At 41.5% G+C, this 18,176-nt stretch overlaps 1 protein-coding gene across 2 annotated transcripts in view; it reads left to right on the top strand.

Annotated features, from left to right (window-relative positions):
- Positions 1-1,451: 1,451 nt before the first annotated feature.
- The window catches only part of Znf106 (zinc finger protein 106), a 52,428-nt gene continuing 35,703 nt past the window's right edge, over positions 1,452-18,176 (top strand). For both annotated transcript variants that reach the window (XM_029536069.1, XM_021192783.2), the window contains exons 1-3: positions 1,452-1,597; positions 10,847-10,931; positions 15,323-15,384. In XM_029536069.1, the coding sequence (XP_029391929.1) occupies positions 10,878-10,931; positions 15,323-15,384 (116 nt within the window). In that variant the 5' untranslated portion in view covers positions 1,452-1,597; positions 10,847-10,877. The remainder of the gene's footprint in view (positions 1,598-10,846; positions 10,932-15,322; positions 15,385-18,176) is intronic.

Here is an 18,176-nt window from a genome sequence, read left to right as displayed (position 1 = left end):
GAGGCCAGCCTGGTCTACAAAGTGAGTTCCAGGACAGCCAGGGCTACACAGAGAAACCCTGTCTTGAAAAACCAAAGAGAGAGAGAGAGAGAGAGAGAGAGAGAGAGAGAGAGAGAGAGAGAGAAACATTCATGGAAGAGAGACCAACCCACAGAGTTGGGGGAAGGAGGAATAGTCTCAATTATAATGCTAAAATTTATTTGTAAGCCTGTGTGTTTAGAAACAGGAAGTTAACTTTTCTGGGAAGTCAGAAATGGATCCTTTGCTGATTAGAAAAGTGGCTCCAACTTTAGGGAAATTGAGAAGCTTTGGGGTGTTGTAGAATGTGATAAACGGACAGAGATAAGCACTGTTAAGGCCTGTAACAATGAACTCAGAAGTTTGTTTTGTTCGTCTTTCATCATTTCTTGAGGGCAGGGAGGGAGAAAATATATGGCTGAATACAGTTAGGGTTGGGATAATTATGGATTTAATACTGTAGTTCTCAATTAGGGACATTTTTGCCCTCCAGGGGGACACTGGGCAGGGTCTGGAAAGTTTGGGGACCATTATCTTAGAATGCACTAGACAGCAACTGTTAACAGTTATCTGCTTCAAACTGTCACTGTTGTGAAGTCCTGGTCTATGGTTATTTTGGTCCTCACTCATATTGGCATTCCTTGAGCTATGTCTCTGAACTTAGAGCAAAGCACTTCTGTAATCTGCCTTAAAAGGGAAGTAGAATGAGCAGCCTAGCAGACCTCAAATGCTTTAAGGACTTGTGATGTCACAAATACATAATTGGAAGAATTCCCTAAACATTTAGAAGGAATCTGGATTTACACATAAATGAGGGTAGTTATTTATTTTGATTCCAGGTTTTAACTTTTTTATTTATTTGTTTGTTTGATTGATTGATTTTTCGAGAAAGGGTTTCTCTGTATAGCCCTGGCGTGTGCCACCACTGCCCCGCTAGGCTAAGATTTAAATTGACTTCTGTTCTTTGTTGAAACAGTTTCACTTTGTAGCCCAGGAACTATGTAACAGCTCTGCCTAGCCTTGAACTCCCGTTGCCCTCCGCTCTCAACCTCCAGAAGCAGAGTTGAGCTACCATGCCTAACTTGGGATCTATCTGTTCAAAAGTTTCACAAGGAAGGAATAGTTTTGAAATGTAGTCAAGACACTGCCACAGCTTATGGTGGTGGAGGGCTTAGAAAGTAGGGGAAGTCCAGAAAGAGCTTGGAAAACGGGGGAGAAAAAAACAAAAAACAAAACAAAAAAAAGGAGGTACAGCCAACTGGTTTGTACAAAGGACCTATCTCAGCTCTTTATGCATTTTGAGTTAAGGCCGCTTGTCTGGTGTTCGTTGTTCACTTATGTTCAAATAAAGCTAGATGGTTGAAAAGGGCGGATGGAGTGGGAGGGGAGAGGGAGCGTGCTGAGCTGCGTGCGCCTGCGCGCTTGCGCGATGGTGGTGGTAGCGGCGTCGGCGGCGGCGTCAGTGCCCGGCGGGGAGCGGGTCCCAGGCCGCCGCCGGACCGGAGGCTAAGGGGGCGTCTGGGAGCTCCCTCGCCGGGTCCTCGGCGGCCAGATGGCGTAGGAAGGTCGGGCTGTGAGTGTGAGTATGAAGGGTGCGGCCTGGTTGGGCGTCTCGGAGCTCGAGGGTCTGATGGTCTGCCCCTTGGACAGGTGGTAGGGCTGCGCCTGCACGCGACCACGCTACGATGCCTCTTCTGACCTGTGTGGGTTTAGGGTTGATGGGCGAGCGGTGCGTCTGGCTTCTGGGCAACAGATTTGGCAAGGGCAATCCGATTCTGTTCGCAGCCCCTCAGACTGGACGCGTGGCTCCAGGTTTTTGACCTTTGGGGCAGGCCCTGACCTCTGTCGGCATGGGGTCTAGTCTAGGAGGAAGCTCAGCCTTAGTTTTAAAAAAGGCTGTAGGTTTCAGGGCAGGGCCATCTCTCAGCCTTCCGAGACTAACAGTGTCGCCTCTTTTTCCTGCATTTGAGGACTCTACTTTTGGGATGCGTTTTAGCAAAGTACTAGCAACTAGTGGAACAGTATGTGTCCATTTAATATTTAGTACGATTTTGGTGCGTAATGTGGATAGGAGCTATGATTGCACCGCCTCCCATTTAAGTCTGTTAGGTATGGCCATCTTTGAGAGTAACAAACTATCTTTTTGGGGAAGTTCCAGATTTCAGTGTTGTGTGGGGGGTTTTGTTTTGTTTTTCAATTTGGAAGCAGATTAGAGCTCTAGCCACCATAACGGTTTATATTAAGGTGATTCCAACCACAGATTAATCAAGAGCCAAATCCTGTTCTAAAACTACAGGGGGGAATTTTAAAGTGTAACGCCCAAAACGGAAGAATGAATGATCAGATTAATCTAGGAGTTACTTAGTATCTGCTTTGCGTGTGATAAGTACATTCAGGTGTGTCTTGGGAATTTAACAAGCTGTTGTAATAGATGTTTTTTGGTAGCACTTTTCACATGAGGTACTGAGATACTGAGAGTGATTTGAAGTGTTCACGTTGTGGAGCTAGTGAACTTCATCTAAGGTGATGGCTCCGCTTATCTCTTTCTGTTATGCCAAATTAGACAGTCTAAGCACTCCTTCGAAATCGGACTGAACTACTAGAAACAGAAAATAGTAGAGTTTATTTTTTTTTTATTTTTTATTTTTATTTTTTGGTTTTTCGAGACAGGGTTTCTCTGTATAGCCCTGGCTGTCCTGGAACTCACTCTGTAGACCAGGCTGGCCTCGAACTCAGAAATCCGCCTGCCTCTGCCTCCTGAGTGCTGGGATTAAAGGCGTGCGCCACCACGCCCCGCTCTAGAGTTTATTTTGATTCATAGTTTGAGAGAAAATCTGGCTTATGTACCCCAGACTGGCCTCAAACTTGATCCTGAGTTCAATCACAGTGCTGGGATTACATACAGCCCATCTTAGATTTTTAACTAGAGAGAGGTTCAAGATAGATTTTGAAGAGAGCTTCAGCAGTCAAGAAAGAGAAAAGGTGTGAAGGAATTTCATCAGTCTAGTTCAGAACCAATTGCTTTGACACAAAGGAAGGTATTTTAAAAAGAAAAACCATGTAGTTACTATACGTCCAGATTAAAACAAATTCAAGGAAAAGCAAGGAACATTGAGTGGCTTGGGACAGATCCTTTGGCTCCCAAACCCAGGATGACTCAATGAATCTCTACATAGTTCGTGTTTTGTAAATGGATTATGGAAAGGAAAGTTGAGAATTTGTATACTACAAGTTATATTATTCTTTAACTGCTCATCTAGGATGCAAGTTACCCATGAAAAGCTTACACTCTGTTGCTGTGGTTGTAATCTGAAAGGGACTGTCACGAAGTATGAGCTACCAGGTGTCTATCAGAGGACTTGTAGAATTTGTGCTTTTGTTAGAATGAGCCACTTCTCTGTGGTAGTGTTGAATGATATAGTGTGGAAGTACTGTGGTCAAGAAGGTGTGCATACTGCAATAGTGCCCATTTTAAGTATGTGTATGTACATAGATGCATGTTTTGCATGTATGTAAGGGCATAGAAAATCTATGGAAAGAAGTCATAATCAACAGGAAATGGAGAATGCTTGTCAGGCATGGAGGATAGAAGTGGTTCCACAGTTTCAGTTTCACAGTCTGTGACTTTTTTTTTTTTTCAAGCTAAACACTCTCTTACTGAGCTACATCCTTCAATCCTAATCTGTTTGTTTTTTTGAACAGGGTTTCTCTGTGTAACAGCCCTGGCTGTCTTGGAACTGGCTTTGTAGACCAGTCTGGCCTCAAACTCACAGATCCAATTGCCTCTGCCTTCCAAGTGCTGGGATTGAAGGTGTGCGCCAATGTGCCCGGCTTAACCCTACACTCTTTTTTGTTTTTATTAAAAAGGTTATAAATAACCAGAAGAATATAAAGTCACTCAAATTACCTTTTGGTTTTTGTTTTGTATTTTATTTTCTATGTATGGGTGTTTAGCCCACAGGTATGTCTGTGTACCACATTTGTACATGCGTGCCTGCAGAGGCCAAAAGAAGGCACCAGATGGCCTGGAATGGCTGGAGTTTTGAGCCACCCTATGGGTGCTGAGAATCAAACCCAGATCTTCTAGAAGAGCAGCTAGTCCTCTGAACTACTGAGCCATCTTTTCAGACCCCTTTCACTCAAGATTTTAAAGATTGTTTATGTGTATGAGTGTTTTGCCTGTGTGTATGTATTCTGTGTGCTATATGTGCCAGGAACCTACAGAGACCACAAGAGGATTTCAGATCCCCTGGAATTAAGAGTTACAGATGACTGTGCACTACCATGTGGGTGCTGGGAACAAGGTCCTAGGTCCTTTGCAAGGGCAGCAAGTACTCTTAATCTCTTCAGTGTGTCACTTGGATTCTAATGTCACTAACATTATACTGTTCTTTGTTGTTTTGCAGTGCTGGGGTCTGAATAGTAGGCCTCACGTTGTTAAGCAAGTTCATTACCAGTGAACTGTATTTCCAGTCCTGTGTTGCTTTTATCCCTACCTATATTTTTCCCCTTTTTTGGGTGGTGGTGGTGGTGGTGTGGTTTTCAAGACAGGGTTTCTCTGTGTAACCCTGACTGTCCTGGAATTCACTGTGTAGACCAGGCTGGCCTTGAACTCAGAAATCCACCTGCCTCTGCCTCCCAAGTGCTGGGATTAAAGGTGCGTGCCACCACTGCCCAGCCCTATCTATATTATTCAATACTATTCAATACTAAGTTGTTTGTTTTCTTTGATAGGGTTTCATGAAGCTAAGGCTGACCTTTAACTCTGCATACTTCCCAAGTGCTGAAATTATATAAGCACCATCATGCCTAGCTTGTCCCTTTTTTGTTTTGTTTTAAAAATGTGTGTGTGTGTGTGTGTGTGTGTGTGTGTGTGTTTCACTGAGCTACTTTCAACATTTCTTCCCTTCCTCTTTTTGAGACATGGATCGGACTCTCTGCCTTGCCCAAACTGGTCTTGAACTTGTTTTTGTTCTGTGCCTCATAAGTAACTAGGACAGCAGGAGCTTACCATCAGGAAACAGTGTTTGAATCTTCAAAGGTTACATGTTGCATTTGCTAGTATACATCTTGAGGTTTCTTTTAATGTAGAGCAGTTTCATTTCTTGCTTTTTCACCTTGATTTGTTGAAGAGACCTGGATAGTTGTGTAGATGAAACTGATGATTCAGGCTTGTGATACATATCAGGAAGCTTGTTACAACCAGCTGGAGCTGGATGCTGAGTACAGTGTGTATTGGATTCCTGCTAACTGCTTTGTCTGCTCTGGTTTCCCATTTTTAATGATATTGAGATTGACTAGTGGGTTTAGTGGTAAATTTAGCCTCAATGGTGGTCACTAGTTTTCATTTGTTTGTTTAATAATTCTTAGCTATGTAGCCACAGCTAGCCTGAACCAATCTGGCTTTGAAAAAACCCTGTGACCCTCTTACCTCAGCCTCCCTGGTGCTGGAATATGAGTGGGAAGTTTATTCTAGTTTACTTGTACTTTCTTTTTGCTGTTGTTTGTTTCTGGAGACAGAGCTGGAACCGGTGACCCTCTTACCTCAGCCTTTCTGGTGCTAGAATTACCTGTGTGTGCTACCATGCCTGTTTTATGATGATCAGACACCTTAAGCTGGTATTTGCTTGGAAACCAGGCTGGCTTCGAACTCAGAGTTCTGCCTGTTTCTGCCTCCCCAGTGCTGGGATTAAAAGTGTATGCAATCACACCCAACAAGTGATAGTCTTAATACCAGTATGTTTTTCTAGTTGCTGCATTCATAATTTTATGATTTCTAATAAAGTCATGCCCAAGCATTTATATATTGAAGTACATGTTTTATAGTAAATTACATTTATCTTTTTTTGTTTTCTTTTAAAATTTTTTTTTTTATTATTATATCTAAGTACGCACTGTAGCTGTCTTCAGACACACCAGAAGAGGGCGTCAGATCTCATTGTGGGTGGTTGTGAGCCACCATGTGGTTGCTGGGATTTGAACTCGGGACCTTCGGAAGAGCAGTCAGTGCTCTTAACCACTGAGCCATCTCTCCAGCCCTAAAATTTATTTGTTTTATGTAAGTAAAAGAAGGGTATCTGATTCCATTACAGATGCTTGTGAGCCACCATGTGTTTTCTGGGATTTGAACTCAGGTCCTCTGGAAGAACAGTCAGTGCTCTTAACTCCTGAGCCATCTCTCTAGACCCTTTGCTTTTTGTTGTTGCTGTTTTGTTTTGTTGGGGGGGGTTATTAGTTGTCCCCCACCCCCTATGTTTCCCTGTGTAATAGCCCTGACTGTCCTGGACTCTTTGTAGACCAGACTGGTCACCAACTCTCAGAGATCTACCTGCCTTTGTACCCCAAGTGCTGGAATTAAAGGAGTGTGCTAACACTCCTGGCTCTGCTTTCTTTTTAATTAGTACGTTATGTTTATGTTTTAAATTTTAACGTACAAATAAGAAATTGTGATTGAATGTGCCCTACAGGCTCATCTGTTTGAATGCTTAGTCACCAGGGAGTGGAACTTTGGATAGGATTAGGAGGTGTGGCCTTGTTAGAGGAAGTATGTCACTGGGGATGGGCTTCAAGGTTTCAAAAGGTCCTCCCTCTCTCCCTCCCCCTCCCCTCTCCCACCCTCTTCTCCTCCTCCATCCCCCCTTATAGATCAAGTTTTAGCTCTTAGCTTTTTCTCTAACGCCACAACTGCCTGCCACCTTGCTCCTTGCCTTGATAATGGACTGATAATAAGCCTCTAAAATTGTAAACTAACCTCCAGTTAAATACTTTGCCTTGGGGGCTGTAGAGATGTCTTAGCAGTTAAGAGCACTGGCTGCTCTTCCAGAGGTCCTTTCCCAAAGAGTTCAATTCCCAAAGATTCCCACATGGTGGCTCTCAACCATCTAGAATGGAAATCTGATGCCCTCTTCTGCTCTGCAGGCATACATGTAAATAGAGCATTCATACACATAAATAAATCTTTATATCTTGCTATATCTTTTTTTTTTTTTTTTTTGGTTTTTCGAGACTATATATTGATATCTTCACAGTTATAGAATACTAAGGCAAGAGTATAGTTTTCATTTCTTTCTAGGAAGGATGAAGGTGCACGGGAGTTATTTGTGAAACTGGGTAAAAGATCTGTTCAGTGTTTAGGGTAGAGCCATAGGCCTATCAACTAGGCAAGCCTTTTACTGCCAAGCTGCTTCCTCAGCCCACATTTTGTTTTTGCAGTGTTAGGGATCAAAACCAGAATCTGATTCATAGTAGGCAAGCATGCACTTCACATTAGTTATATTCATAACCTCAAAACTATTTTTTTTTAAAGATTTATTTATTTATTATATGTAAGTACACTGTAGCTGTCTTCAGACACTCCAGAAGAGGGCGTCAGATCTTGTTACGGATGGTTATGAGCCACCATGTGGTTGCTAGGATTTGAACTCCGGACCTTCGGAAGAGTAGTCGGGTGCTCTTACCCACTGAGCCATCTCACCAGCCCTCAAAACTATTTTTTATGACCAAATAACATCATTCATAAAGTAGAGACGACAAAGATCTCTGTTCATACATATTAGCCGAGGTCATTGTGGAAAATATGCAAAAGGAGGAAGGAGGAGAAGGGCAGTGCTCCCAATTTTTTATATATATATATCAATGTTCCCAATTATATCAGGACGCCTGTTTCAACCCAAAGGGTTGTACATCCACCAAAGCGGCTCCATCTCCATGGAAAATATAAATGTTGGAAGCTTTTTAAAAAATCATTTAGCCGGGTGGTGGTGGCGCACGCCTTTAATCCCAGCACTCGGGAGGCAGAGTCAGGCAGATTTCTGAGTTCGAGGCCAGCCTCGTCTACAAAGTGAGTTCCAGGNCAGGCTAGATAGAGAAACCCTGTCTCGAAAAACCAAATAAATAAATAAATAAATAAATAAATAAATAAATAAATAAATAAAAATCATTTAATTTTAAATCTATTTTGCCTTTGTGCATGTCTGTGCACCACATGCACGCCCAGCATCTACAGAGGCAAGAAGAGCACATCGGATCCCTGGAACTGGAATTGCAGCCATTTGTGAGCTGTAGTGTGAGTGCTGGGAGTTGAACCCAGGTCCCCTGGAAGAACAGTTGGTGTTCTTTTCACCCTCTTTAACTACTGGCCCTAGAAACTTTTTTTTTTTAAAGCTTATTTGATTATATATGTGTGTTTGAGTATGGTTACATGCATGTGTGTACAGGCGCTTGTAGAGGCTAGAGGTGTGGCCCCGTGGAGCTGGAGTTGCAGGTAGTTGTGAGGTGCTTGGCATAGGTACAAGGATTGAACTTGGGTCCTCTGCAAGAGCAGTAGGTGCCATCTCCAACCATGACGAGCGCTTTTGGTCAGTGATGAGAGAGTATCTCCAAATCTCAAAAAAGCAAGCACAAATAAACAGAAGCCACCAACATTTGTACATTGTCGAACATCTTTGGGAAATTGTTTATATGTTCATCTTTGGAGATATAGTTCAGTGACAGAGCATGTGCCTGGCATTTGTGTGGCACTGGGGACTATGTCCATACAGATTTTCTATGCCCTCCCCAGCTCTGGGTAATGACTCGGAGACATAGTTATTTGAAATAGCTTTAGGCCTTTGGTTACTCTGGTTCCTGACCAACTCTTATAACTTCCATTATTCAGTGTCTGCTACATGGCTTGTTGTCTCAGTTTCTACTACTTCTTTCTCTGTCGGGCTTGCCAGTGTTCCTGCCTCTGACTCCTTCTCAAAGTTCAGTCTCTTCAGAAAGTGAAAAAAGTGTTTACAAAATACCTAGGAAGGAGATGATCCAATAAAAATAACAGTACCAAAATCCAGTCTGCACTGTACTCTCTGCCAGCACAGAAGTCAGCATTTGTACAATACAAAGACAATATTACATAGTACACAAAAAGATTAGCCCTACAGGGTACCGTAACTAGTACTTAAAAAACAACAACAACAACAACAACAAAGAAAACTCTAAAGTCAAGTGAGATGGTGCATTCCTGTAGTCCCAGCATTTGAGAGATGACAGAAGGAGGAGACATCTGCATAGAGCCCTCAGCCCACTTTGTGAATATATAGAGACTCTCTTTAAAAAAAAAAAAAAAAAAGTCTGGCTGGGCGTGGTAGCGCACGCCTTTAATCCCAGCACTNGGGAGGCAGAGGCAGGCGGATTTCTGAGTTCAAGGCCAGCCTGGTCTACAGAGTGAGTTCCAGGACAGCCAGGACTACACAGAGAAACCCTGTCTCGAAAAAAAAAAAANCAAAAAAAAAAAAAAAAAAAAATCTGTTGGTGAGATTCCAACCCAAGGTTCTAACCTGGATTCTGAGATCCACAGCAGACCCTGATTCCACACCTAGGCTGAGATTGGTCAGTTAAAAGTGATACTATCATTTCATATCTTGAGTGGATGAACTGACATTGGCCAGCAGTTTGCAAAAGATTGTTGAATGGGAGACCACTTATTGCTCTTGCAGAGGACCCAAATTTGGATTGCAGCACCCACATCAAATGGTTCATTGACTGTATATATCTGCAGCTCTAGAGAATCTGGCAACCTCCTCTGGGCTCCAACAACATTTGCACTCACATGCACATACTGCCATGCAAACACACAATACATACAATTAAAAGCCTTTCAAAAGATCAATTATTGGTGCAAACAATCATAAATGTATTTGTACATGTTATCAGCTTCAAAGTTCTTCAAGCAGAAATTACAAGTAAATTTAATTTACTTTAAATTAAAGTTACATTAAAGTAAATTAAAAGAAGAAATAAACATTGATTAAAGGTTTTTTTTAAGATTTATTTATTTCACGTATGTAAGTATACTGTCACTTTCTTCAGACACAACAAAAGAGAGCATTGGATCCCCATTACAGATGGTTGGTTGGGAGCCACCATGTGGTTGCTGGGAATTGAACTCAGGACCTCTGGAAGACCAGTCAGTGCTCTTAACCACTGAGCCATCTCTCCAGCCTCCCATTAAAGATTTTAATGTTCTTTTTGCAGAAAGAGTATATGTTTGAGTGCTTGGTAATGAGTAGTGCTGTGGGCGTGCATTCATGTGAAGATCAGAGGACATCTTTTCCGTGTTTTTCCACCCTGTTTGAGTCTCTTTGCTATGTAAGTCAGACTACCTGGCCTACAGACTTCTGGAGACTGTCCTGTTTCTGCCTCTCATCTCCCTGTAGGGCCATCCTATATACTAAAAATTTCCTCAGCTAGAGGCCATATACCTTTTTACTTTTTAGCGAGACTGACTCTGTGCAATGTGAGGCCCTCCCAGAAGTGTCACTCAGTCCAGGCAACCTAGAGGTATATTAGGTAAGGGGAGAAACAGAGCAGTAGGCATAAACAAATAACATAACCTACATTTGATTTTTTTTGAGACAGGGCCTGACAATGTGGTCTTCGCTGGCCTGGAACTCACCTGCCTCTGCCTCTCAAGTGCTGGGATTAAAGAGTAAACACCACCATTATACCAATTCTGTTAAGAGAATCTTCAGCTCTGGTTTTGAGAGTAAAATGGAAGTGGGGGCTTACACCAGAAAGCTGTGCTGTGATGAGAACCTCCGCATTGAGAAACATTGAGAGCTGGATGTATTTTGGTAGAAATGACAGGATTTGTTGCATAGGATAAGAGGGGAGTTCATCAGGGGTGACACTCAGAAAATTGTTGTTGTTGTTGTTTTGTTTTGTTTTTCAACTTTGGTAAAGCTGGAATTTACATTATTGAGGTTGAAGGATTGAGGAAGGGGCAAAGTGAAAAGTGAATTAAAGGTGCTATCCGGAAAGGTTACTAAATTTTATGTCCTCGTTGCAGGTTGACATTGAATGCTGCAGATCTGGTCACTATGGTACGAGAACGAAAATGCATATTGTGCCACATCGTGTATGGCTCAAAAAAGGTAACAGCAAAGAGACCTGCATCATCTAGGATAGTTAAAGCTTGATATTTAGAAATTTAAACTGTAAAATGATATTGTTTGTTTGCTCTCTCTGTACACTGACCTCAGACTATGACGATCTACCTCACCTGCCTCTGACTCCCAGACCTAGAATTACAGCTTTAGTTGTCACACTGCTTATACAGTGCTGGAGAACACATTCATGGTCTCTGCATGTTAGTCAAGCATTCTATCAACTAAGCTGTAATCCATTCCCAGCCCTGGGTGAAAATGTCTTACTTGTGCTTTTTTCCCCCCGCTAGATCAATCTCAATCCATGAGTGTTTTATAGTTAGTCTCAACTGCCCCACCTGGGGATCCATCCCATTAACAACCACCAAACCCAGACACTGTTGTGGATGCCAACAAGTGCTTGCTGACAGAAGCCTGATATAGTTGTCTCCTGAGAGACTCTGCCAGTGCCTGGCAAATACAGAAGTGGATGCTCACAGTCATCCGTTGGATGGAGCACAGTGTCCCCAATGAAGGAGCTAGGGAAAGTACCCAAGGAGCTGAAGGGATTTGCAGCCCCATAGGTGGAACAACTATGAATTAACCAGTATCCCCAGAGCTCTCTGGGACTAAAGCACACATGGAGGGACTCATGGCTCCAGCTGCATATGCAGCAGAGGATGGCCTACTCGATCATCAATGGGAGGAGAGGCCCTTGGTCCTGTGAAGGTTCTATGCCCCAGTATAGGGGAATGCCTGGGCCAGGAAGCGGGAGTGGGTGGATTGGGGAGCAGGGGGAGGGGATAGGGGGTTTTCGGAGGGGAAACTAGGAAAGGAAGATGACATTTGAAATGTAAATAAAGAAAATATCTAATAAAATAATAATTAGTCTCAAAAACCAGTAACTATATTATTAACCTCTATCTAGAATTTAGGGTATTTGAGGGTACATGATTTAGAGAACTTCAGTTAGTAACCAGTTAAAGAGTTTGTGAAATTTTTGAGTTTGTGAAATTTTAATTTGTGGTGTCTGCCTCAGGGACCTTCATGTGAACTGGGGAAAGATTCTACCTCTTAGTTATATCCTTAGTTCCCAAAATAGTACTTTTTGATTCACAGACGTTTAACAAATACTTCATTTATTATGTTCACTTGTTTGTTGTGTGTGTCCGGGCTCAAGAAAAGTGCAGTAATAGTAATGAACATCTATAATTCCAGCACTTGGGAGCAGAGGCAGGAGGATCTTGAGTTTGAGGCTAACCTGGTCTGAATAGGGACACTACCAAACAGACAAGGTGTAGTGTAGCAAAGGTGGTATTGACAGTATCCTGAATGTCCACAGGTGGAGCATATAGCACAAAGGAAAAAAGATCCAAATGTGGGAAGAGGAGGAAGAGGGAAACTATGCATTATGTATGCAAGTGTAGACGAGGTTTCACGTGCCTGGCTGACCTTTTGTCTGTGGTGCCAGGGATTTAGCTCAGATGCTCATACTTCAGCAATAAGTGCTCTCATTGATAATAATCTAATATCTAATTGAGATATCCTCCTAGTTCCCCCAAAATAAGCTTTTAAAAAAACAACATATTTTTAGATTTATTTTATTTTATGTGAATGAGTTTTTTGCTTACTTGTCTGTCTGTCTGTGCACCACATGCATGCCTGATACTCAAAGAAGTCAGAAGAGGATGTTCTAGAACTGTAGTTATAGGTAGTTTTAAGCTTCCATTAGGTACTGGGAACTGAACCTGGGTCTTCTGGAAGAGCATCCAGAGGTCTTAACTGCTGAGCCATCTCTCCAGCCCCCAAAGCAAAGTTTTTTAAACTAAAAGAATTTGCTTGTGCCTCAGGGAAATTGCTTACAATTTATCACTTTTGGCTTTTATTCTTTTGCTTTGAAAGTAATAGTTGTTTCAAGTTTTTTTTCATTTGTTTGTTTTTATCTTGAGCACCTCATTACATAACTGGCTGGCCTGAAACTTGCAGGGGTCCTTATACCTCTTTCTTGAGTACAGAAATTACAGGAGTTGTTGTGAATGGTTATTGATGGAATTTTAAATTGTGTCTTTAACTTGACTCAGTTTTCAGTATGTTGTTTAGAAAGGGTCACTTGTAGAACTCTGTCCAGATGTAGCTTTTTTGTAGAGATAGAAAGTAAACGGTCTTTAGTAAAATCACATTTAAAGAAAGTGTTTTCAAACAGCTATCCTCTGTCACATATAGAAGATAGAGCAACAATGGGCTGTTGAATGGTTATACTGTTTGTGACAAGTGTCTATGATGAAGAAATGCATTAGTTATTTACAGCATAACATGATGTTTTGTGTCAGATCTTCTTGGGTTTGAAATCCAGTTTGACTACTTGACTGTCAGAGAAGCATCTTTTCACATTTATTTCTTGTATGCTTAGCTTTGTACATAGGTTGTAATAACCACTCGAGGAATACCTGGTGAATGAAGGAATTAATATCTCTACATCCTTCTTCTTTTTTTTTTTTTTTTTTTGGGGGGGGATTTTTGAGACAGGGTTTCTCTGTATAGCCCTGGCTGTCCTGGAACTCACTTTGTAGACCAGGCTGGCCTCCAACTCAGAAATCCGCCTGCCTCTGCCTCCTGGGTGCTGGTATTAAAGGCATGCGCCACCATGCCCAGCTCACATCCTTCAATTTTTATAAAGTTAATAATTGTAATATTTTGTGGTTTAAATGGGAAAACATTTAAATCAGCACAGTATAGTATATTGAAACCATCAGATATTACTCTCCATGCAAGCAGCTGTTCTCTAATTATAATGAGATATTTACAGCTCTTTAATTTCTATGTTCCTTTTCTCTTTTTTGGGGGGGGTGTATTGCTGTTTATTTATTTCTTTAATAATCTATTGGGGAAGATGAAAAGTGGGCAAAGTAGAACAGTGATTAAATTGCTGTGTCCAAAGTCTTGGTCTCATTTGTCCCAGCCCGGCCTTGGTGTGTAACTTTAAACTCCAGATCCACCATTGGCCTCCTGAGTGTTAGGACCATAAATGTGCCCCATTGTGCCCAGCTGCATCCCAGTGACCAGAGTTTTGTTGTTGTTTTTGTTTGATAAAGACTTAGTTATTTTTATTTTATGTGTATAGGTACTTGGCCTGAATGTATGCATGTGCATTGAATGCGCGCTTGGTGCCCACAGAGGTCCGAAGGTAGAGCCAGATTTCCTGGAGCTGAAGTTGTAGAGAATTGTGAGCTCCCCTTTGGGTGCCATGTCCTCTCCAAGAATGAGTGCTCTTAGCTGCTGTGCTTGTACCTAGCCCCTCAGAGTGTGTACTTTTTAAAAAAGACTCCACAGAGATGCTTTGTTTACTTTTTAAAATTTTGGGGAAAATTTTCTTTATATGTGTTTTGCCTTAATGTATGTTTGTGCACCATGTACATGCAGTGCCTGGGGATGCCAGAAGATGACATCAGATCCCTAAAGTCACACAGGTGGTTGTGAGGTGCCATGGAATTGAACCTAGGTCCGAGAAAAGTAGCAGTTTAGCTGGGCGTGGTAGTACACACCTTTAATCCCAGCACTCGGGAGGCAGAGGCAGGCGGATTTCTGAGTTTGAGGCCAGCCTAGTCTACAAAGTGAGTTCCAGGATAGCTAGGGCTAAACAGAGAAACCCTGTCTCAAAAAACAAAAAAAAAAAAAAAGAAAAAAGAAAAGTAGCAGTTTTTTCAAACCAGTGAGCTCTTTCTCCAGCTCCCAAGAAAGAGATTTTTAATTTTTTGTTTTTGTTTTTTGAGATAGGGTTTCTCTTTGTAGCCCTTGGCTGTCCTGGAACTCGATCTGTAAACCAGGCTGGCCTTGAATTCACAGAGATCCTCGTGCCTCAAACTCCTTAGTGCTGGAATGAAAGGTCTATGCCATCACTGAACTGTACACTGTAGCTATCTTCAGACACCACAAGAGGGCATTAGATCCCATTATAGATGGTTGTGAGCCACCATATGGTTGCTGGGGATTGAACTCAGGACCTCTGGAAGAGCAGTCAGTGCTCTTATCCTCTGAGCCATCTCTCCAGCCCTTAAAATAATTTTTTTAACTTTTTATTTTCCCCAGACATGTGTATGTGTCTTATGAGTTTATGCAATGCATATGTGGGGTTGTTTGCCAGAAGAGGGCATGGGATCCCCACCACAGGCCTCCCACTGGGTATAGGCGGAAGTGAGCCAACCACCTGACATGGGTGCTGGGACTTGAACTCCAGTTCTCTGGAAAAGTAGCAGGTGCTCTTAACCACTGAGCCATTTCTCCAGCTTCATAACCCAAATTGTTAATTGAATATCTACAGAGAAACTCCACCCACCACCCTCCCAAACCTACCCTACCCCCAGCAATCCTTTTGGCTTAATCTACCTTGTTTTGTTTTGAAGGAGATGGATGAACACATGCGAAGCATGCTGCATCACAGGGAACTTGAGAACCTGAAGGGCAGGTAAGGACAAGCTCTCTTCCCTTACTGGCATGGGTTAAGTGCTGATGATGCCTGTTAACTTGCGGTGTAATCATCCATCATGATGACTGTGGTCTGATGGCGTTGGATCATTGTTCATAATTAACAGCAGTAGATTTGGGGCACTTACAAAAGATAAGCTGTGGTAGATTTGTTCATCTGAAATCTACATGGATAGAATTCAACGCAACTCAGGCAGTTGAACTGGTGTGAGTCGGCTTGTAAAGGGACTCATTCCTGCAGTGTTAGTCTTGAAGCTGGGACTTTCCATAATTTCACTTTAGCAAAATTAATTTCTTGCTGAAATAGCCTGGGAATACTGAAGCTTATTTGTGTCTGCGGAACCAAATAAGAGATCTTAAGGGTATTTGAAAATGTTCTGCTAATGGTTTAAAGTGTTAAGAGGTTTAAAAGAGGCTTAAACAGAATGTGGTATGTGTGTGTGTTCCATGTCCTTTTTTCTGTGTGTCTTCTTTACTAATGTGGATTTGAAATGTAAAGATTAAAGGTAACTTTGGTAAATTAAGAAATATGAATTATATTTTATTGCATGAATAATAGTTAAAATTTCTGTGAAGCTACTATCCTGTTTGATACTAATGTGTTAACTCTATTGCAAGTTTATTGTCTCTAAATTAATGTGCTATTATTAGACTTTAACATGTCAGCATATAAATGGACTTCTTTCTTGCCTGGTTCCTGTAATTTGTAATGGTTGTGCTTCATGGCAACAAAAAGAAGGCTTCACTTTGAAAGACCAATGTGCTTATGTATCTGTTTTAGCTCTTCAGTCTTTGATGAGCAAGCTGCAATCCATATAACCACAGAGGTTAGGCATAGAGGAAGGGACTAGGTGTGAGGGATGAATCTCCCTAAGAAGAGGAAATTAGAAGAGAGAGCTGTGGTGGACAGGAGGGGGGCGGTAATGGAAGGTAAGGGAAGGAAGTAAGGGAGGGACAGCTAAAACTAAGGTCTTGTTTGAGTGATTTGAGTGGTCATATGGAGAAGCCTTATACAGTAGAAGCTTCCTAAAATATATACAAATATAAAGGAATCTATAGTATGTGGTTAGTTTCTGTACTTCTCATGAGGTGCTGAAAAATGGATGTATTCTTTGGTGTTGGGGTAGAATGCTCTATACATATCTGTTAGGTCATTTGTTTTATTGTATCATTTACCTCCAACATTTCTGTGGATTTTGTTCAGATGGCCTGTCTGTTGGCAAGAGTTGGGTATTGACGTCACTCAGTATCATTGTATAAGAGTCAATTCTTTTGTGAACTTGGGTGTCTTTATGTTTGATACACAGATGTTTAGAATTTAGAATTGCAGTATCCTGTTGGGCCAGGTATGGAGACGCACACCTTTACTCCCAGCACCCAGGAAGTAGAGGCAGGAGGATCTCTGAGTTTAAGACCTGCCTGGTCTACATAAGAGAATTCCAGGACAGACTTGGCTACATAGAGAAACCCTGTCTCAAAGAGAGAGAGAAAAAAGACTGTTCACCTTTTTCCTCTTTAATAAAATCCCTTTCCATCCTGTTATCTGGCCTACTCAAACTTTCTATGCATTCCCATCTTTAGATCTATACAAATGCTTTGTTCCATCTTGAATAACTGGACCTCATGCTGATTATATGTTGCTCTATGGGTTCCTTTTCGCCTATAAATACCATCTTGACCCCCTAACTCTTTTTATTTAGAGATACTCATATTGATGAAGGTTTCTTCGTGTTATGTCCAGCCATAACAAATTTTATATAATTTGCTAGCTCATAACAAATAAGTTGCATTAATAATGAGACAGTTTTTGAAGATCCCCATAAAGTCTCAAACATACTTCATTGACGTGCAGCCTTAATTTAAGAATAGTCATAACTAGTTTGTGCCTTAGAGACAAATCAGTACTTATCCTGTTTCTCTTATCCTCAATGGGTGATCATTTCTTCTGGATTTCATATTTAATTACTGTGCTTATTGTTTACTTTTGAGTTATCTTGTAAATAATTATAAAATATTTCATTAATTTTTTGTGGGTATTGTTTGTTTGTTTTGCCTTTTTGTTTTTTGAGAAATTATTTCTCTGTGTAGCCCTGACTGTTCTGGAACTCACTCTGTAGACCAGACTGACTGACTTTTAACTCAAAGAGATCTACCTGCCTCTGCCTCCCGAGTCCTAGGATTAAAGATGTGTACCACTATGCCTGGCTACTTAAGTTTTTATATTCAGTTTTTTTAAAAAGATTTATTTATTAATTATATGTAGGTACACTGTAGCTGTCTTCAGACACTCCAGAAGAGGGCGTCAGATCTTGTTACGGATGGTTATAAGCCACCATGTGGTTGCTGGGATTTGAACTCTGGACCTTCAGAAGAGCAGTCGGGTGCTCTTACCCACTGAGCCATCTCACCAGCCCGTATATTCAGTTTTAAAGGCAAACGACCATATTGTTAAGTTTTGTCTGGCTTCTAATATGGGCATAGGGAAGATGTGTGATATGAGCAGCTACTTCAGATAGATGCTGTCAAAGACTCAAGCCTTTATTTATCGAGCAGCTGTTGCAGTTTTAGTTAGAGCAGGCTTAATAAAGAAAGGCTTATGCATAGAGTATCTTAAGACTGCCTTTTGTACATGAGGGGAAATTGCGTGGTGACAGGATGGAGCTAATTTGGGCCCTTCAAACACCCTGAGGAAAATTATTGCCTTTATTAGTTATGACACAAAGGCAGTACATTTTATCCGTAATTGTATGTTTATACAAAGTATGTAAGCCA

Source organism: Mus pahari, chromosome 3 (genome assembly GCF_900095145.1).
Source record: "Mus pahari chromosome 3, PAHARI_EIJ_v1.1, whole genome shotgun sequence".
Classification (NCBI taxonomy): Eukaryota; Metazoa; Chordata; class Mammalia; order Rodentia; family Muridae; genus Mus; species Mus pahari.
This window is presented reverse-complemented; position numbering and strand designations above follow the sequence as displayed.